The sequence below is a fragment of the Urocitellus parryii genome, chromosome 10 (assembly GCF_045843805.1).
Source record: "Urocitellus parryii isolate mUroPar1 chromosome 10, mUroPar1.hap1, whole genome shotgun sequence".
Classification (NCBI taxonomy): domain Eukaryota; kingdom Metazoa; phylum Chordata; class Mammalia; order Rodentia; family Sciuridae; genus Urocitellus; species Urocitellus parryii.
This window is the reverse complement of record NC_135540.1, coordinates 105891316-105913648: the sequence shown is the minus strand read 5'-3', so window position 1 is coordinate 105913648 and position 22333 is coordinate 105891316. Positions and strand designations below refer to the sequence as shown.

General features: G+C 36.0%; 1 protein-coding gene across 4 annotated transcripts in view; it reads right to left on the bottom strand.

Annotated features, from left to right (window-relative positions):
- Positions 1–22333, bottom strand: part of Scfd2 (sec1 family domain containing 2) — a 370804-nt gene that overhangs the window by 220595 nt on the left and 127876 nt on the right. For 3 of the 4 annotated variants that reach the window (XM_026385802.2, XM_026385811.1, XM_026385820.2), the window contains exon 5: positions 10848–11097. In XM_026385802.2, coding sequence (XP_026241587.1) covers positions 10848–11097 — 250 coding nt within the window. Of the gene's footprint in view, positions 1–8544; positions 8621–10847; positions 11098–22333 lie in introns of those variants that run through there. The other variant, XM_026385825.1, reaches the window with a different exon arrangement.

The window sequence follows — 22333 nt, the reverse complement described above, 5'->3', positions numbered from 1 at the left end:
AGGTTTAAAGAATAAATTCTCAAGGGACATATTTTTAAAATCTTGAAAACTGTTTTTCAGTTGGAATAGCATCCTTAAGCATATAAATATGCAGAAATACATATTCCTAAATTTGACAAATGACTGAGGGAAAACTGTGAAATGAAGGAGGAATGCAGAGGTGATTGATAGTAAAGGAAGATTACAAGGAGAAATTCTTATTAGCTCCTCATTTTTTATAATTCTCTGTTTGGGAGTACTTCATAATTTATTTAAAAGTCTAACTTTATACAAGACTATGAAAAAATACCTGGCCCAATATGAAAAATGCTTTGTTTGAAAGCATACCTCCTCTAATATAATAAACAGAATGTCAATGCCCTGTGCTAAAGGAGATGAAGGCTTTTATATCAAATAGCAGTCATGAATAGCAATAATGGTTTTATAGGACCTATGTTTACTTGAATTTTTCAAAAACAAAAGATGCACTGTCATAAACAAATAATTGCAAATAGGTTTTTACTGTTGGTTGCAGAATGTAGCTTTGCTTTACATGGATAAGAGCATATGTGTATTTTCCACTGGAACATAGACCTGAAAATGTCATGAGCTGCCTTCCACAACCCAAAGGAAAACAGATCCTAGACTCCTTCCACATTCACAGTGGATGAGAAGACTCCTTTCTGAGATTTCCATGAGGACATGCAATAGAACCCCAGCTGAAGCTCACTGGCCTATGCCTAGCTTAAGTGTCCTTAAGAACAATACCATCTGTCTATCTATTGCTGGGCACTTTTTCCATCTTGGCTGCTGTCCATAGTGCTGCAGTGAACACTAGAGAGCCAACATCTTTGAGAAAATGGAATATTATTCAGCCTTAAAAATAAAATCCAGCAAAGGTAACAACCCAGATGAACCTGAGGACATTTAAACTAAGTGAAATAAGCCAATCATTAAAGATCTACGCTAGAGGATTCCATTTATATGAGGTATCTAAAATGGGCAAATGTGTACAATGAAAGAGCAGAATGGTGATTACCAGGGGCTTGGGAGGGAGTTAAATGGAGATAAATCAATGGGCATAAAGTTTCCATTACACAAGATAGTAATGTTCTAGAGATCTGTTGTATAACATTATGCCTATGTTTAACAGTATCAGAATGTACACTTGGAAATTTGCTAAGAGCGTAGCTGTCCTATAAGTGTTCTTACCACAATGAAATAAAATTTTAAAAAGAAGAGTGCTTTCTAAACTAAATCCACCTTCCTCATTTGTTAATATGCAGTTGATTTAAAAGAAGACAATGAAAGGAAAGAATCAAGAATGTGAAAAGAGAGCCTACAGAATGGGAGGAAATCTTTGCCACCTGCTCCTCAGATAAAGCATTAATCTCCAAGATATATGAAGAACTCAAAAAAAAAAATAATACAAAAAAAACCCATTCAATAAATGGGCAAAGTAACTGAACAGGCACTTCTCAGAAGAAATATGATTGATCAACAAATATATTTTAAAATATTCAACTTCTCTAGCAATTAGAGAAATTCAAATTAAAACTACACTGAGATTCCATCTTAACTCCAGTCAGAATGGCAATTATCAAGTATACAAGTAACCATAAATATTGGCAAGGATGTGGGGGGAAAGGCACACTCATACATTGCTGGTGGGACGACAAATAGGTGCAACTATTCTGGAAATCAGTATGGAGATTCCTTAGAATATTTGGAATGGAACCATCATTTGACCCAATTATCCACTCCTCCATATACACCCAAACAACTTAAAATCCATGTACTATAGTGACGCAGCCTCACCCATGTATATAGCAGCTCAATTCACAATAGCTAAGCTATGGAACCAACCTCTATGCCTTTCAACAGATGAATGAGTAAAGAAAATGTGGTGTGTTGTTGGGAGCTACTCTGGACAGAAGCTATGCACGCACCTTTAAGTCCCAGGTAAAGAGGTACTGAACAGGTATTGCACCCTGCAATACAATTTGGACTTTACCTCCACTGGGATAAAGAGGTGCAGCTCCAGAAGTGGGTGTCATCCAATGGGGTTGGATTACACCCACTTGTTTGTTGTAACCCTACCCCTTGCCTCATTTGAATGACTTCTTCCCAATAAAATCCGGGTTCAAGGCATGTTCTTTCTCTTTCTTGCCTGCCTTGCCCCCCTTGTGGGAGCTGTGGCTGAGGAACAGTCACTGAACCCAAAGAAAAGGTACTTTCTTTTTTTTTTTTTTAACTTTTTTTTTTTTTTTAAGACAGAGTGAGAGAGGAGAGAGAGTGAGAGAGAGAATTTTTAATATTTATTTTTTAGTTTTCGGTGGACACAACATCTTTGTTGGTATGTGGTGCTGAGGATCGAACCCGGGCCGCACGCATGCCAGGTGAGCGCGCTACCGCTTGAGCCACATCCCCAGCCCCAGAAAAGGTACTTTCTATGTGTGTCTTTATTTAGTCCCCAAATTCATTTGGAGTAACCCTGACAGGTTTAGTCATGTATCATGACAGTGTATATATTCACCTGTGTAAATATTCAATGGAATATTTCTCAGCCATAAAGAAGAATGAAATTATGGCATTTACTGGTAAATGGATGGAACTGGAAACTATCATGCTAAGTGAAATAAACCAATCCCCAAAAACCAAAGGCTGAAGATTCTCTTTGATATACATATGCTAACACACAATAAGGGGGAGGAAAGGAAGGATAGAAGTTCACTGGATTAGTGAAGGGGAATGAAGGGAAGGGAAGGGAAATGGGAATAGGGAAAATAGCAGAATAAATTGGACATAACTTTCCTATGTTCATATATGAATACACAACCCATGTAATTCCACATCATGTACAACCTCAAGAATAGGAAGTTATATTCCATGTGTGTATAATACGGCAAAATACACTCTACTGTCATATATATCTAAAAAAAAATAAAACAAGGTAATGGACAAGTGAGACATAACAGAGAATAAAAACTTTAATAAACAAAATGCTTTAAAGTCAAAAAATTTTAAAGCTTTTAAACGACTTTTAAAAATTAAGCATAAAGGTAATTTATACATTTTATGCAAATCAACATGGAGTTTTTGATTATTCTAATTAAGAGTATCAGGAGTCCCTATCTCATTATTTTATGGCAAAATTTTAGGTATGATAAAGCAAAGGAAACATAATTACAGATCTATCTAGAAGAATATTATCTTCACAGAATTGAAAGAGAACTTTATGTACTTTCTACAAAACTCACTCTTCACATTCTATAGGTACTTGAAAGTCTTACAACTCAATTAGTACAATTCCCAGTGCAAGTTCTTTGTGCTGGGAAGCTCTTCTCATGGGGTAAGTCAGACTTTCTGGATGGCTTTATTTTCTAGAACTATCTTCCCTTATATTAAACCCAAAGCTGCCCCTCAGCATTTTTTGTCCAATAGACAAGATTTCTGTGAGACATCTACTTCCACTTAAATGGTATCTTTACAGAATCTATCTAGAAGGAAAAAAATCTATGCAATCTCACTAGTAATCTTATGCCAGATAAAAATTTTAAAAATGATTTTTAGTTTTAGTTAAAAGAGGTAGAAAAAGGACATCACTATACTCCTCCTTTACTTGCATGCTTTTTTCTTTATTATTATTGTTGTTTTTGCAATAACAGAAATAGAGCCCAGGTCCTTGCACACATGAGGCAAGTATTCTACCATTGAACTACATCCCCAAGCCACCTTTCCTTTGCTTTCTCATGAAAACTGTAGCACAGCATTTCATCCATATGGATCTTTTAGATTTCTCATAAGTTCAGGAGCTAAAGATCCAGTTACAGATTCAAAAACCATTCCTCTATGAATCAATATTACAGCAGGATCTCTAATATAAAAATTGTACCTGCAAGTCTACAAGTTGAATCCTATTTTCCAGTAATATATCTTTAAACTCACACAGTGTTTAAGAAAACAAGCCAATTTCTTAAACTTGGATGATATCAATTTTCTTTTTAAAAAAATCTAGATTCCTGCTTTCTTGAGAGGTTAGAATACTAGATGCTCCCCTGGAAAAAATAAGAGCATTTTCAGTTTGCCACAATCTCTCCCTCTTCCTATAGTCCACTTTAGTAAGACTAACTTCATTTTGTCATTTATTACTGTATTTTTCACTTTTGTTTTTCAAAACCTGAACTACTGTACTAATCTATATTACTTGCTACTCCCTGAAGGCATTTGAGTTTGAGATTTCTATTATAATACATGGTTTCCCATTTTTAAAGGATGTGTGATGTCTTATGATCATGCTTCGGGTATCTGTTAATTGGAGGACTCAAAGGGGGAAAGTCCTATAAACTCATCAATATCTTTAAATGAATTAATCTTTTATAAATCACAATAGCACCTAAATTATATGTATACTTATATGTAAAGAGTAATAGTTTGTGGGTGACACATACAGTACAAAGCAGTGAACCCTTGCTCTAAGTACTATGTTTTTCCAGATCTAAGAGCCAAAGGTTGAGAATCACTGTTTTAGTAAAAGCATTCTGGAATGAAAGAGAGAGAGAGACGAAGACTCCAGCCCCATTCCTGCACTTGACAGGCTATTTATTGGTTGGTTGTTTAAGGTAAGCCAGTTAACATTTGAGGTCTTGATTTCCTCATGTGCAAAGTGAACAGACTGGATAATTGCTGAGACTCTTTCTATTAAGAAAGCATAACAATCTATACCTTATTAGCTCTTTTTTGTTGGTGGGGGAGTACCAGGGATTGAACTCAGGGACACTCAACCACTGGGCCACATCCCCAGCCCTATTTTTGTATTTTATTTAGAGACAGAGTCTCATTAAGTTGCTTAGTGGCTCACTTTTGCTGAGGCTGGCTTTGAACTCGCGATGCTCCTGCCTCAGCCTCCTGAACTGTTGGGATTACAGGCGTGCACCACCATGCCTGGCTCTTATTAGCTCTTATACCTAACATAAAAACCCAGGCAACTACAGGACTTCCCAAAATTGTACCTGGATTTATTAGGGGAAGGAATTGTCATGGAAAAATGAAAACATGAAATCTGCAACTCTACTATTTTAAATAAAAATATAATTTTATCATCTGTCCCAAAGCATGTTTGAAAAACTAGTAATTTGTGAATAAATGATCTCATAGAGAAGTTAGCATAACAGACATATTTAACTTGAGCTCAGATGTTTGGGGATATATGTTTATTAGACATGCAAGCTTATGTGTTCATGTATTCCATTTAAGGGATTGCATATGAAAGTGATTTCAACACTATATTGTTATTACCTAGGCTCATCAGGTATTATAATGCTATTACCTGGTATTACCCTGATCCTTGTCTATATGGGATTCTATTTGGTGAGACTTAATACAAGAATGTCAATTCTTTATTCATGCATATCATTTAATACCAAGTCATTGTGACATTCATTTTCACCCATTTTGGATGCTTAACTTCTTATTATGATATTTATTATGTTGTTTTGTGTGGTTTTCTATGTCAGTCTTGTCTCTAAAACAGCTTTGAAAACTCTGAGAAGAGACATTTCCTGATGATTTTAACAATGATAAAAATAACAATAATGGTAAATGTAACAATGATGATGACACAGTTAGTTAATATACACTGACAATACATTGTGTTTCAGGATCTGTGCCAAGCACTCTATTTTATTTCATGAGTTTGGTTACTATTATTACCCCCACTTAATTTATGAGAAAAGAGGCTCTGTGAAGTTAAACCATCGACTCAAGATCACACAATGACGAAGAGCCAGCACCCAGATCCACCTGACTCCAAACCCTGGGCTAAAAGAGCCACAATACTCTCTACTGCTGCCCCACGTGTTCTACGCATGGAGGGCTTATGCTAGACACCTACCCACGTTAATAAATATCAACTAGTTGAAAATGTTGGTATATAAGACCAATGAGCCAGCACAATATTATCTTAGTATATTCTTTAAAATTTCCAATGTATTTTACTAAAATGAAGATACTGAAGATACATAGCAAATACCAGTTTCTTACCTAATATCCAATCTCACATTCTTTTTTTCCTAAGAAAACCCTAACTTTGTTCAAGACAATATATGCACTCATAAGACTGTCTTGTAGCTAGCAGTAACTGTGCAATGCAATTCTAGCCAAGGATACAAGTCTTCTAAGTGAGATTTTCAAGAAAACTATTATTTTTATTAGAAAAACTACTGTGTGGGGACAGACTCAGCTAACATATTCCTTTTTCCTTCATCTCATCTTTCTTGTCCAATGCATGGGCACGATGCCTCAGCAGAAGTGACCCCCTTGTGACCATAAAAAAAAAAAACCACATCTTCAAGACAATGAAGAAGGAAGTAAGACCCTGAGGTCTGCTTGTCTCTGTGCTTTTGGATGAAAATAAATCCTGATTTATTAAGTTAATCTGGTACATTTTCTATTGTACACATCTGGGTGCAATCCTAAGGCAATGACAACAATTGAAAATCCCAGATTATCAACAGGAAGTCAAATAAGAGTTTAATAAATGTAAATGACAATTTATATGGTATTATCATGCCTCTATCATGAAATAACAGAATTCTGATATACTTTAGATCATTCATTCTCTTGCTTAACACTATGCCTAACTCAATAGATCTGGCCATAAAAATGCTGGGAAAATAAATCAATGAGTAATAAAAATTATTGTACCAAAAAAATCTTCCAACCACCATTTTCCCCAGCTATCCCACTTCTCAGTTTATACCCAATGGACTTTAAAACAGCATACTACAGGGACACAGCCACATCAGTGTTTATAGCAGTACAATTCACAATAGCTAAACTGTGGAACCAACCTAGATGCCCTTCAACAGATGAATGGATAATGAAAACGTGGTGTATATACACAATGGGATGCTGTTCGGCATTAAAAGAGAATAAAATCATGGCATTTGCAGGTAAATGGATGGAGTTAGATAATATTATGCTAAGTGAAGTTAGCCAATCCCCAAAAAACAAATGCCAAATGTTTTCTCTAATATAGGAGGCCGATTCATAATGGGGTTGTGCAGGGAGCATAGGAGGATTAGATGAACTCGAGACAGGGCCAAGGGGAGGGAAGGGAAGGGAGGAGGCATGGGGGTAGGAAAGATGGACATCATTACCCTAAGTACATGTAATGAAGACACGAATGGTGTCACTCTGTGTACAACCAGAGACATGAAAAATTGTGCTCTATATGTGTACTCTGAATTGAAATGCATTCTGCTGTCATATATAACAAATTAGAATAAATAAATAAATTTTAAAAATCTTCCAAATAGTTTCCTGTGTCAAAAACAATATGGAAGTTTTGCTTCTGTTTCTTGATTCAGAGTTTTCTGACCAACCTGCCTTAGAGAACTGGTTTGCTCTTAACTGGCTACAGGTGAGCCAAGCTGCTGCTTCACCTCAGTCCAAGGGTCAGCTGGGTAGGAGGACTGCCTCTGACCACTGCAGTCTTATCTATGCACACACCAGGTGAAAGGCTTGAAAGGCTATCAAAATAATGATTACCGACTGACAATCCCAAATGGGCCCCAAATTAGTTCACACACATAACATCATTTTATTCTCTGTAAGTAAGTCAATAAGGCACCTATGTTTCATGTCAAGTTCAAGATGGGTGATTTGCCCACAATCACACAACACAGCTAGGAAACAACAGAGCCTGGACTTTCAATCAAGGATCCAAACCCTACATTTTTCTCTGATAGATCTCTCTGTATGATGACATTCCAAAGCCTATACAGACCTTTAAAAATAGCATTTGATTTCATTCTCTGAAGTTCAAATGGTTTTCCTTTGTTTTCTCTTGTGACTGCCCTGCAAACACTAACGTATACAGAAACTGATACTCTCTTTGAACTTAGCAGGACTGAGAAAGCATAACATTAATCAGCATATTTAGGCTGTACCACTTTTCTTTTTACAGCTCCCCACTCCCAACCTCCAGAGAGCTAATCCTTGTTATTTTGTGTGAGTTGGGGAAAAATTTTTTTTTTTTTGCTCACCACTCTAGAAACATCCCCCAAAGTAGCTATTATAAAGAGAACAGATTAAAAAGAAAATGTGATTGATGGACATGTTAAGTTTTTGTTTTGCCAATCACAACTTCTTATTGCCCTTTCTACTTGACGAAAGAATACAGAAAAATGAAAGAAACTGTCAAAAATAAATTACATAATGATCAGAAAAAAGGGAACTATGAATTTTAAACACAGGACAATTATTTTCAAGAGATATTACTGAAATCAACAGAATTTATATTTTCTACTTCTGCTTCAAAAAACTAGATAACTGTTAGATTTCAATGGCTGGAAATATATTTCAATTTCTTTAAAACAGTGCCAAAATGAAAATGTATGAAAACAGGAAGGTATGGAAAACATCTACAAGTAGCTAATATAGATAGATAAAAAAGCACAGGCAATATCCAAAATGTTAATGAGAATAATAATTCTCCATTCAGAACTGAGTAAAACAATATATATACCCAACCATGAGTTACAGAATATGGTAACTTCAAAGGTTACAATGGTCTTGATCTTGAGAAGTACAGAAAAAGGGTTACTTTCTTGATCCTATCCACAGTTAAGAGGGAAAACTGCAGAAACACATAAAAAGTAGAGTACTTGTATTAATTGTTTTCAAAAATTCTTAACAAAATTTTTATCAACCACAAAATATGCACAAGGCATAAAATAAGTTCTGCCATTAGTAACACGAAAGTCAAGAATATACACTGGAATAATGTAAACCCAACATTGTAGGCAAGTTCTTCATAAAAGCCAGGTTAACCTAATTCCAGGATATGCTGAGCACATTTGAAAGGTAATTCAATTATCCCAATATATTTCACAAAACTGAATCACCCAATATTATGCTATTACTTTTTATCCCAAGATGTACCACATTCTCCTCAACCATCTTAACTGTAAATATAAACCCTTCTATTTAGAAAATTTGGCTTCTCAACATATTTAATAAGGGGTATATCCACACTGGCCATGTAAAAGTCTGTCTTCAGAAATAAAGTCCTGTTGGTGTCTACAGAGGCTGATAAACATCTGTGTGTGTGTGTGTGTGTGTGTGTGTACATGCATGTGCATGCGTCTGTTTGAGTGGCTAGTTCACTTATGTGAAAGTTAAGTAACACAACTTCTCCACAACTTCTCCACACTGTTTAAACTGTACACTCGAAGTTAATCCAGGCATAAATGTATACTTAATATTATAAAATATCTCTGAAATTTAAAGATACTAAAATTTCCACAAATTCTTATTTTTTAATCTTCAATTTTGAGCTTACAAAAATTTTTCTAATATAAACATGAACTCAGACATATTTTAAAAGCAAGAAAATTCAATATTCTGAACAACCATAAATAAAGAAACTAATAAAAAAGGAACTGTTGGGTCAATGAACACCTTTAGTGAATGCTAAAAGAACACTCTTACAGCATGACATTACTTCCAAAAATAACATGGAAACATACAAACGTTATAAAAATCTATACAAATGACCTCAGTTAAAATATACTGTCCTTGTTGTCTGTTTCTGAAATTATGCTCTTAAGAAGAACTTTCAATTAAATTCACCTAGCATTAAAATTTACTTTAAATTAAAGCTCTGTTCTAAGTACTGTACAAACCATATTAAATCTTCTTAAGTCAATATTAATTTATAGCCAAACAAACCCATGTAATCACATATAGTGCTGAACTTAATGAAATGGAAACAAATTCCACAAGTTTTGCTCAAGTAGATTTGAGGCTGGCCAACAGTCTCTATTCTAAGCAAGGAAATGTTTCATTTCTGTGGAAACTTTGGTTTCCATCTCATCAGGGTTTCACTTTCCAAAACCAACCACAGGAAAGGTTAGCAGTGGGCACAAAATAAAGCACATATGCAGGAGACACCATGGTTTATGGCACACAGTCTGCTTCTGAGAAGTCTGGAGGCTTTCCCAGGGAGAACCAACACAGGACAAGGGGAATGTGGAGGATATTCAGTCTGCTTCAGTTGAGCCTTTCTGAATGAAGAGGTCTGTATGCATCTAAACACACACACACACACACACACACACACGTACACATGAACAAAGGGAAATTTGCTGTTTTTAAAGTCCTTATGTTTTACATATAAGTTTTAATAACTTCTCACTCCCAGACTTGGGCTCAATCCATAGGAATAGAAATGTTTTAACCAAACTAAAAAGGACTAGATTGAATTTGACACAATGTACACAAATGGGTGTTTTTATGAGTTATATCATAGGTATTGTTGGAAATGAAAACAGATGTTATGATATTTAATTATATATTTCCCCCAAACTGACATAAACTACTTACTGTAATGTTAGGGCATCATTTGGGATAATAACAATTAATTCAAATTGAAATGAAGTATGAAAAGACAAAATATGAGACAATTCCTGAAAATGGCAATTTTCAACCCTGTAACATTGTATAACATCTTAAAAAAAACAGCGTTAAGTTTGAAATGACAATCTCAAGAAAAACATGCAATAGAAACCCTTAGTATAAGATGTGCTACATTTTCTTTTTTTCCTTAAAGACAACATTATTCTCAAAGGGAAAATGAATTCTGATGCTCATTTAGAAAGAAAGCCATTTCACTACCATAACTAGAAAAGAAAAACACCACAGTGAAAACCTGACTCTACAGGTGGCTGGCATTCCTCAGGCCTCAAGAGATTCTGAATGATGCCAAGGGAGATGCTTATATCCCTTCTTGAAATAGCCTTTACTTTTAACTCTGTTTTCTATATCAATGGTGTTTATGTCCTATAACTTTGTCGAACACTGACCTGTAATTTTTTGAAGCAAAGGTGACAACTCGGACTCCTCACAAAAAGCCTGAGCCAATGCTTTCTTCACTTTTTCTTCAATATCTCCCAGGTCTTTGTCCACCACAAATTCTCCAGTGACAGAATAAATATATATGAGGAGGATCAGCAGCTCCTCAAGGTTATAGTCATCATTGGTCCTCTGGGTTGAAGGCTTAATCATAGGTAGTAGCTGACTTAATACAGTAGACATTGATGATTCCCCAATGCTCTGAAATAGAAAGTGATAATAGGAAAATATGTCAATCTCATACAAAGACACAATTTATGCATCACAATTAGTCCAAAAATAGCTTGCAAACAAGTCTATGATTCTCACTGACCACACTGTTTTAATTTCTGTTTATTTGTCCTAGAGAGAATATTGCAAGAAGTTTGTCGTAAAAGTTGTTGTTTTGTGAGCTCTAGTTTTGTAAAATGGCTGGTTACTATTGCTTAAACAAACAAGAGTCCACTAATTTTAAAAATAAAATGTTAAGTATTTCAGACACTTGAAATTCTAAATAAAAATAATATATTGTAAAATCATGTAATTTTTTAAAAATAAACAAATATGGCAGATCTATACACACAAATTAATGCTGACCCTCCCTTATAGAATCACCTCAGATTTTGCAACATTTTTTTAAACTCTAATCTGTTATATATGACAGCAGGATGCATTTCAATTCATATTACACAAATAGAGGGCAATTTTTATATCCCTGGTTGTACACAAAGTAGAGTCACACCATTCGTGTTTTCATACATGTACTTAGGGTAATGATGTCCATCTCATTCCGTCATCTTTCCTACCCCATTGAACCCCCTCCCTTCCCTGCCCTCCTCTTGGCCCTATCTAAAGTTCATCTAATCTTCCCATGTTTCCCCCCCACACACAAACCCATTATGAATCAGCCTCCTTGTATCAGAGAAAACATTTGGCATTTGGTTTTGGAGGATTGGCTAACTTCACTTAGCACAATATTATCCAACTCCATCCATTTACCTGCAAATACCATGATTTTATTCTCTTTTAATGCTGAATACCATTCTATTGTGTATGTATACAACATTTTCATTATCCATTCATCTACTGAAGGGTATCTACATTGGTTCCACAGTTTAGCTATTGTGAATTGTGCTGCTATAAACATTGATGTGGCTGTGTCTCTATAGTATGCTATTTTTAAGTCCTTTGGGTACAGACCCGAGGAATGGGATAGCTGGGTCAAATGGTTCCATTCTCAGTTTTCCAAAGAATCTCCATACTGCTTTCCATATTGGCTGCACTAATTTGCAGTGCCACCAGCAATGTATGAGTGTGCCTCTTCCCCCATATCCTCACCAACACTTATTGTTGTTTGTATTCTTAACAGCTGCCATTCTGACTGGAATGAGATGAAATCTTAGAATTTTTTTTATTTGCATTACTCTAATTGATAGAGATGTTGAACATTTTTTCATATATTTGTTGATTGGTTGTATATCATCTTGTGAGAAGTGTCTGTTCAATTCCTTGGCCCATTTATTAATTGGGTTATTTGTTGTTTTGATATTAAGATTTTTTTTTTAGTTTTTTATACATCCTAGAGATTAATGCTCTATCTGATGTGTGTGGTAAAAATTTGCTTCTCGGGGCTGGAGATGTGGCTCAGCGGTAGCGCGCTCGCCTGGCATGCGTGCGGCCCGGGTTCGATCCTCAGCACCACATACCAACAAAGATGTTGTGTCCGCCGAGAACTAAAAATAAATAAATATTAAAAAAAAAAAAAATTTGCTTCTCAAATATAGGCTCTCTATTCACCTCACTGATTGATTGTTTTGCTGAGAAGAAGATTTTTAGTTTGAATCCATCCCATTTATTTATTCTTGATTTTTACTCTTGTGCTATAGAAGAATTATTATGGAAGTCAGGACCTAATCTGACATAATGGAGATTTGGGCCTACTTTTTCTTGTATTAGGCACAGGGTCTCTGGTTTAATTCCTCGGTCCTTGATCCACTTACAGTTGAGTTTTGTGCGTGGTGAGAGACAGGGGCTTAATTTCATTTTGTTGCATATGGATTTCCAGTTTTCCCAGCATCATTTGTTGAGGAGGCTATCTTTTCTCCAATATGTTCTTGGTGTCTTTGTCTTATATATGGGTATATGGGTTTGTCACTGTGTCCTCTATCCTGTACCATTGGTCTACCAGTCTATTTTGGCACCAATACCATGCTGGCTTTGTTACTTTTGCTCTGTAGAATAGTTTAAGGTCTGGTATAGTGATGCCACCTGCTTCACTCTTCCTGCTAAGAATTGCTTTAGCTATTCTGGATCTGTTATTTTTCCAGATGAATATCATAACTGCTTTTTCTATTTCTATAAGGTATGTCACTGTGATTATGATTGGAATTACATTAAATATGTATAGTGCTTCTGGTAGTATGGTCATTTTAACAAATTTAATTCTTCCTGTCCAAGAACGAGGGAGATTTTTAATTTCTTTCTTTAGTGTTCTGTAGTTTTCATTGTAGAGTTCTTTTACCTTTTTTTGTTAAGTTGATTCCCAAGTATTTTTTTTTTTAGGTTATTGTAAATGGGGGTAGTTTTCCTCATTTCCCTTTCAGAGGATTTGTCAGTGACATACAGGAATGTCTTTCATATATAGGTGTTGATTTTATATACTGCTACTTTGCTGAATTCATATATATTCATATATTCTTAGTTCTAGAAAAAACTTGTGGAATTTTTGGATCTTCTAGGCTTAATGATGCCACCTGCTTCACTCTTCCTGCTAAGCATTGCTTTAGCTATTCTGGGTCTCTTATTTTTCCAGGTGAATTTCATGACTGCTTTTTCTATTTCTATGAGGAATGTCATTGGGATTTTGATTGGAATTGCATTAAATGTGCATAGTGCTTTTGGTAGTTTGGTCATTTTGACAATATTAATTCTTCCTACACAGGAACAAGGGAGATATTTCCATTTTCTAAGGTCTTCTTTAATTTCTTTCTTTAGTGTTCTGTATTTTTCATTGTAGAGGTCTTTTACCTCTTTCATTAAGTTGATTTCCAAGTATTTTATTATTTTTTGAGGCTATTGTAAATGGGGCAATTTTCCTCATTTCCCTTTCAGAGGATTTTTCACTGATATGCAGAAATGCCTTTGATTTATGGGTTTTGATTTTGTATCCTGAATTCATTTAGTTGTTCTAGAAGTTTTCTGGTGGAGCTTTTTGGGTCTTCTAGGTATAGAACATATCATCAGCAAAAAGTGCTAATTTGAATTATTCTTTTCCTATCTATATCCCTTTAATTTCTTTCATCTGCCTAATTGCTCTGGCCAGTGTTTCGAGAACTATGTTAAATAGAAGTGGTGAAAAAAGGCATCCCTGTCTTGTTCCAATTTTTAGAGGGAATGCTTTCAATTTTTCTCCATTTAGAATGATGTTGGCCTGGGGTTTAGCATAGATAGCTTTTACCATGTTGAGATAGGTTCCTGTTATCCCTAGTTTTTCTAGTGTTTTGAAAATGAAGGGTGCTGTATTTTGTTGAATGCTTTTTCTGCATCTATTGGTATGATCATATGATTCTTATCTTTAGGTCTATTGATGTGATGAATTACATTTATTGATTTCTGTATGTTGAACCACCCTGGCATCCCTGGATGAATTCACTTGATCATGGTGTACTATCTTTTTGATTTTTTTTTTTTTTGTATTCGAGATGCCAGAATTTTATTGAGAATTTTTGCATCTATGTTCATTAGAGATATTGGTCTGAAGTTTTTTTTTCTGATGTGTCTTTGTCTGGCTTTGGAATCAGGGTGACATTGGCCTCATAGAAAGAGTTTGGAAGTGCTCCTTCTTTTTCTATTTCATGAAATAATTTGAGGAGTATTAATATTAGTTCTGCATTAAAGGTCTTGTAGAACTCAGCTTTGTATCCATCCAGTCCTAGGCTTTAATTGGTTGACAGGCTTCTGATGGCATCTTCTATTTCACTGCTTGAAATCGACCTGTTTAAATTGTGTATATCATCCTGATTCAATTTGGGTGAATCATATGACTCTATAAATTTGTTGATGCCTTCGATATTTTCTATTTTATTGGAGTACAAGTTTTCAAAATAGTTTCTAATATCTTTTGTATTTCTGTAGTGTCTGTTGTGATTTTTTCTTTTTCATCATGTATGTTAGTAATTTCAGTTTTCTTTCTCCTTCTCTTCATTAGCATGGCTAAGGGTCTATCAAGTTTATTTATTTTTTCAAAGAACCAATCTTTTGTTTTTATTGAGAATTTTTGCATCTATGCTCATTTTTTCAATTGTTTATTTCATTTCAATTTCATTGATTTCAGCTCTGATTTTAATTATTTCCTGCTTCTACTAATTTTGGTGTTGGTTTGTTCTTCTTTTTCTAGGGCTTTGAGGTGTAATGTTAGGTCATTTATTGTTGATTTCTTCTTCTTTTAAGGAATGAACTCCATGCAATAAACTTTTCTCTTAGTACTGCCTTCATAGTGTCCCAAAGATTTCAATATGTTGTATCAATGTTCTCATTTACCTCTAAGAATTTTGGAATCTTCTCCTTTTGCAACCCATTGTTCATTCGGTAGCATACGATTTAATCTCTAGGTATTAGAGTAGCTTTTATTTTTTATTTTGTCATTGTTTTTTAGTTTCATTCCATTATGATCTGATAGAATGCAGGGTAGTATCTCTACTTTTTGTATTTGCTAAGAATTGTTTTGTGTCATATTATATGGTCTATTTTAGAGAAGTATCCATGTGCTGTTGAGAAGAAAGTATATTTGCTTGTTGAAGGATGAAATGTTCTTTACATGTCAGTTAAGTCTAAGTTATTGATTGTATTATTGAGTGTCCCAAGATGGAGGTGGATTAGGCCTGGGCTTCTAGGTGGGGGTGGGGGGTTGGCAGACCCAGACCTACCCTGGGCCTGGGTCTCATGCAGGTGGGCAGAGGTGGATCTGGGCTAGGCCTGAGCTCCATTGGATGTCTGCTAGTGGCAGGATGGACCCAGGCCTCCAGCATATTCTTTAATATTATTTCTTAACATACTCTGGAAAATATTGCTCAGAAAATATTTACAACAACAAAGTCATTTTCTGCTAAATTTTATTAATAGAATAAGGGGTAAAACTGAGTAATGTCACTTAAGGCTCTAGATTTGTTTCAGTAAATGTGAAGGTAGTTCACCTAAAACTTTAAAAAATTTATATTTTATCTCTCCATCAACTTTTTCAGTGATTTTTTAGCAGAGAATTTTCAAATTTTTTGCATGTGATTATAGCATTGCATTACTAGAAACTACATAACTCCCAAGGAACTACACTCAATCCTAATATAAATTTTTGGTGAATAGACAAATTCTAATTTTAAAACTCATAATTTAATTTCACTTATAAAACAGCCCCATAAAATTAAATTCCATTATTTGTATTTATATTCAGATCAGGGGCCAAATTATTACAACTTGCAACTTACCTCAGAAGTGTTCTCTGAGCACCTACTAAATTCCAGCTACTATTCTAGGTCTAAGGATATAACAGTGAACAAACATTCCCTGCTTTCATGTGTTTACATTCTAATGGGAGAAACAGATAGTTAAAAAGCTAAAGAAGAAAATATATAGTGCAGTAGCCAGTGGTAAGTGCCATGAGGACTCAGGGGTGTGTATATGTTATGTACATGTGTGCATGTATATGTAGCCACTATTTGAAAAGGTCGAGCCAGGTGAAGAAGAGAGTACTGAGAAGGGCAAAGACTTGTAGAAACTCTCAAGAGAAAGTTAACAGTAAACACCTGAATGTTGTTCCATACTGGAATGAGCATGCCAAGTGAGCTTTTCTAGTCATTTCTACACCTGGACAAATTTGGATAGATCATGTTGAGGTTAAGGTTCCCAATTATATTCTGTATACACATAAACACATACACAGAGAAAAACATCTGTTGCCATTTATTTCCACTGAAAGTTTTGGATGTTCCTAGTGTACCGCTCAAAAACAAAATGCTACGTATTTGGACTGGATAAGGTAAAAATGGAAAAGAACAGAGATTTTACTGGCATATGGTGACAGGGATGATTTACCAAGTATAAACAAATACGCTCCTCACAAGTAACAAGGCTGAAAGGCTGCAGGCACTCTATGACTGTCCCATCACCCAGAGTGTCTAGAGAGGAAACCTCAGGGGCTCTTTTTTTGCTTTACTAGCTGCCAAAGTAATTTAAACAAAAGGAGCCATATGGTTAACCTGTTCAAAAAGGGCCACGAAGACTGCCACTTGCATTTTTGCTTTTGACTCTCCAACTCCTTGGACGTCAGTGAGCACTTCCCTTCATTGCTTTATATCCCATTTCTAAAAAGCAGGTATATACCTAAGTATCTAACCTATAGGAGCCCTGTGGTTCTCTCCCCAGAGTAGAAAGTTTTTTTTCTAAAAGACCATTCGAAAAAGTAAACCAGGGTAAGATAATCATCAATCATTTGAAGGTTTCACACACTACCATCTGACCTTCTGGACTTCACGTAAGTCACTGATCTATGATAGGGGCCAGAGTGTAGAATCCCCTCTTAGTGAGACTCTAGCAGACTTATGCTACACACCAATTTCAAAACTTACATTTGAAATCTGCTTATTGCAACCCCAGAAACCAAAAATTAAGTTGAACACAAAGCCAAGAATACAAACCAGAGGCATAAAGTATGTGGGGAAAAAAAAAAAGAGAGAGAGAGAGATTCCATTTCAGAAAGTGAGATTCCAATCCTGATTCTTTCATTAACTAGTTCCTTGACTTCTTGGGATCTTTTCATCTCTAAAATGACATGATCTGACTAGAGGAGGGTAGAGCAATGAGTGACATTTTGCTCAGATCTTCATTTTCATTTTCTTCGCTCCCTCCCCTTCCTTTTTTTACTTTACCATTGGTAATAGGAGGCAACACTTTGTATTCTTATTATTCACTACTCAGCAAAATTTAAATGCTCAGCAAAGAAAAGCTTTACCATAGATGCGGATGAACAAGTTCAGAAATAGCTAAAGGTGCATGTGTAATGCGGGTTGGCACATTTCCTAATTTTGCCCACTGAAATGATCTGAAAGTCATGGCACCTCAGTAGCAATAAGCACATCTGGTAGCCAGACCTTGGTTTCTAATATCATTCTCCAAGAAAAGAAGCCCAGGATCTCCAGAAAAATGACTGATTCGAGAGATGATGCAGGAAAAACACAAGATGAACCAACTTTAGAGGCAGAAATCAAGAAAATGCTCAAAAAATGAAAGAATCAGAACCTATCAAAAAGACACAGGAACCAACTAAAAGACTTCCAAATGACTGAAGCTGGGGTGATTTAAACAACAGTCGAATTTGTTTACAACCTAAAGTATACAATATGGGCTACGGTTGTGGCTCAGCAGTAGAGCACTCACCTAGCACCTGCAAGGCGCTGGGTTCAATCCTCAGCACCATATAAAAATAAATAAATAAAATAAAGGTATTGTGTCCAACTACAACAAAAAATTTTAAATAAAAATAAAGTATATAAAAGACATCCATCAATCCATATTGATATAAATAATTGAATTAATAAGTATAAATGTGGAGAAGAGACAAGCCTTCCTTTAAAAACTTCAAATTACTTATGTAGATACTCTCTCCTTAGGAGGTAGGGCTTATTTCTCCCAATCAATTGTATATGTACATAGTCATTTGCTTCTAAAGAAGAGAGTATAGAAAAGACAAGAACAAAATAACTTGACCTTATCTAGGAGAACAAGGTTGACATAACCAGTGGTGTCATATTATTATCCCTAACCATAGACTTCACTTATGCAGTGTTCTTTCCCCAGACCCATAACTCAAGCCCAACCATAACAAAAACATCAGACAGATCCCAACTGAGAACACTGTATAAAATGCCTGGCTTACACTCCTCAAAATTGTCAAGATCATGAAAAATAAGGATCAACTGAAAAACTGTCACATAGCCAATGAGACTAAAAAACCATAACTACAAAATGTAATGTGGCCTCCTGGATGGGATACTAGATCAGAGAAAAAAGGAGGAAAAACTAATAAAATCTGAAAAGTCTGGAATTTATAGTTGATATTAATGTACCCGTGTTGGTTCCATAGTTTTAAGGAATGTACTATAGCAATGTAATATTATAATAATAAGGTGGAGGCTATATAGAAGCTATATCTGTAAAATGGAAAAATCACCATGAATACCTGATTATTAGGCAATGCGATAACAAAACAACATGTATATAACATTGAGACAAATTGTTTCAACTACTCTGTGGTTTAGAATAAAGCACTAGCACAGTCTTTGGAAGGATTCTAACATAAGTGACACACTCTTTCCTGAGGACTAATTTAGCAGAAAACACCTTATCTTATTTAGGAATACACAATCACAGATTTGCTTCATCAGGTTGTTTTGGAGATATAATGACAAAAGTTAAGCCACCCAGCCCAGTGCTCGGCACAAAGCCCGTTATGAATATCAACTGTGATTGCTACCATTCCCCCGCCAGGTGACCTGGTCAGGAGGGCTGATGGAGGAACACCTACCTTCTAGGAATAGGAAGTCGTCTCAAAGGAGGGAAAGAGCCTACAAACTCTGGGTTTGAAACTACACCTCAGAACTCAACTGCAGCCTTAGTAAAAGGTCAAAGGAAAAATAAACATTATTAAATACCACCACTGAAAACAGAGAAGCGCAGCAAGCCATGACCACAGTCAGGGGAAAATGGCTTCTTTGTAAAGTACCTGTGATAAAGTTTCTCAGTCACTTTATATAAACGGGCTACCTAGTAGGAGCAGGGAACTAGAGCTGAGTTTAGAGTGAACAGACCTCTGTTTGTCTGCAATCTGTAGCTCCTGTTGTTCTTGAATCAGTCCCCAACGACTCCTCACAAAAGCCTTCTGTAAAATGTGTGTTATCTTTAGAAAAGCTGACTTTGGGGCTGAATTAAAACACCTCTGAGAAGCTTAGTCTCTGTTCTGGCATGAGCAGCATACTCCATATGACTGCAGGGCAGGCCAGGCCAGGCTGGCCCCACACCTGCTTCTCTGAGGCCAGAACCTGGAGACAGTGGTCGAAACTCCACGCCACGGCTACAGAACCTATCTCTGAAACTCCTCCCGGCCATGATGTGCACAGGCATATGGGATGTTGCCAGTGAGGACCCAAGAAAGTGCCCAAGGGCCTTCTGCACCAAAACATCACTTACCTAAAACCTGTCACAAGGCTTTAAACTCCTGTAACTAAAGCCACTCTGTTTCTTTGGGCAATGGGCTTATTTTTATATACTCCAGCAATATGCAAAACTATAAATTAGTATGTGTAAGATAATCATGGATGTACTCATGCATCAACAAATACATCAATACATATTAATTGTGCACACAATATGTGCCAAAACCTGTGCTATGCTCTGGAAATACAAGAACAAAGCAAAACACAAAATTTAAGGAGCTCACTGGTGAACGGTGGTAGGAATCAACTGCTATGACAGTATTAGAAATAAGTTCTTTAACAGAGGTGTACATTTAGTTTAGAAACACACCTAAATCCTGGAAGATGTGCACCTCAGTTAACTCTTAAAATAGTTAGCATCTAATATCAGGGAAGATCAAGGCTCTAAGAAATGAGTAGTGGAATGGAATCCTCCCTTCATTCCTTTAACAAATATCCAATATGCAGTTATTAAGACTGTACAATAATTATGGGCCTCCAAAGAAGCCCAGGCCCCAGGCCCTAGAATCTGTGAATATGTTACTTGATATGGCAAAAGGGACTTCGCAGATGTGATCAGAGCTATAGATCTTGAGATGGGGAGATAAACCTGAATTATCTGAGTAGGTCCAAACTAATCACATGAATGCGTAAAAACAGAGAACCTTTCTCTGCTGTGGTCAGAGAGATGTGATGAAGAAGGGTTAGAAAGATGCAGTGTTGCTGGCTTTGATGGAGGAAAAAGAACTACAAATGCAAGGGGCCTGTGAAAGCTGGAAGGGGAAAAGAAAGGAGTTCTCTCCTACAACCTCTGATAAGAAATACATCTCTGATGACATCTTCATGTTAATCCAGTAAGACCTCCAGGAATGTAATGTAATAGATGTCTATTGTCTTAAGCCACCAAGTTTGTGGTCATATGCTGGAGCTGCAGTAGGAAGTTAGTGTCGGTGGTTTGTGTGAAGTAGGGTATGAGCCACTGCACCAGAGCAGAGAACTGGCCGGTGGTAGGCCTGAATGTTTGCCCCCTCTAAAACTCATGCTGAAATTTAATTGCCATTAATACAGTACTAAGAGATGGATCTTTAAGAGGGATCCACCTTTGGAGTGGAATTTCTGCTACTATAAACAGGTGAGTTCTGCTACCTCTTGTTCACTCCTGGCCCTTCCACCTTCCACTAGAGGATGATACAGCAGGAAGGCCCTTGATAGATGCAAACACCTTGATATGGACTTCCCAGACTCTAGAAGTATGAGCCAAAATCTTCTATTCATTATTAATTACCCAGTCTTGAGTGATCTAGTACATCAGCACAAAACAAAGCAAGATGTAGGGCTCAATATATATTTGGCAAATGATTGCATGAACAAGCAAGAGCAAGTGTGAACAGGACCTCAGTGGTACTTCTTTCTTTTGTACCACTGGAGCCAGTGAGTACCTTCAGAGATATGATAGAAAGGGTTCAAGACACTTCAGAATTAAAACCTTCTAAGTAATGATTTTGCCTACAACTACTCAGTCCAAAACCATGAAGTCTCCTAAGCTAACATTTATCAGATCCAGAATGATCACATAGGACAGTGGTTTTCCAAGTGGGGCACTTAGATCCCTGAGATCCCTGAGACCCTATCGACAGGTCCATGAGGTAAAAATTATTTTTATAATAATACCAAACCTTCTTTGCCTTTTCCATTGTGTGGACACTTGTACTAAAACTGCAAAAGCATAATGGGTGAAATTGCCAATAACTTAACACAGACTAAGTCTGTGGCTCCAAACTATGCTAATAGTTACTATTACACTCTGCTACGTATTCATAGTTGGAATTAAAATTCTGAAAAAAGATGGTTTCACTGAAGAATTTAAGTTTCACTGAAAAGTGTCCCTGATGAGAGTAAAATTATTAACCTTATGAACTCTCAATGCTTAAATATCTTTTTCATATTCTGTGACAAAAAGGAAACCATATATGAAGCACTTTGCTGCATACCACCGTATGGTGGTTATCTCTAGAAAAAGCCCTAGTGCAACTGGTATCAAAAAAGGATGTCTATAAACATCTGAAAAGGCAATCAAAATATTCTTCCCTTTTCTAACTATGTATCTGCATGAGGCTGAATTTTCTTCACACACTTCAACCAAAAAAATATGGCAGCATATTGAATGAGGAAGAAAATTCAAGAAGCCAGCTATTTTCAAGCAATAAGACATTTAA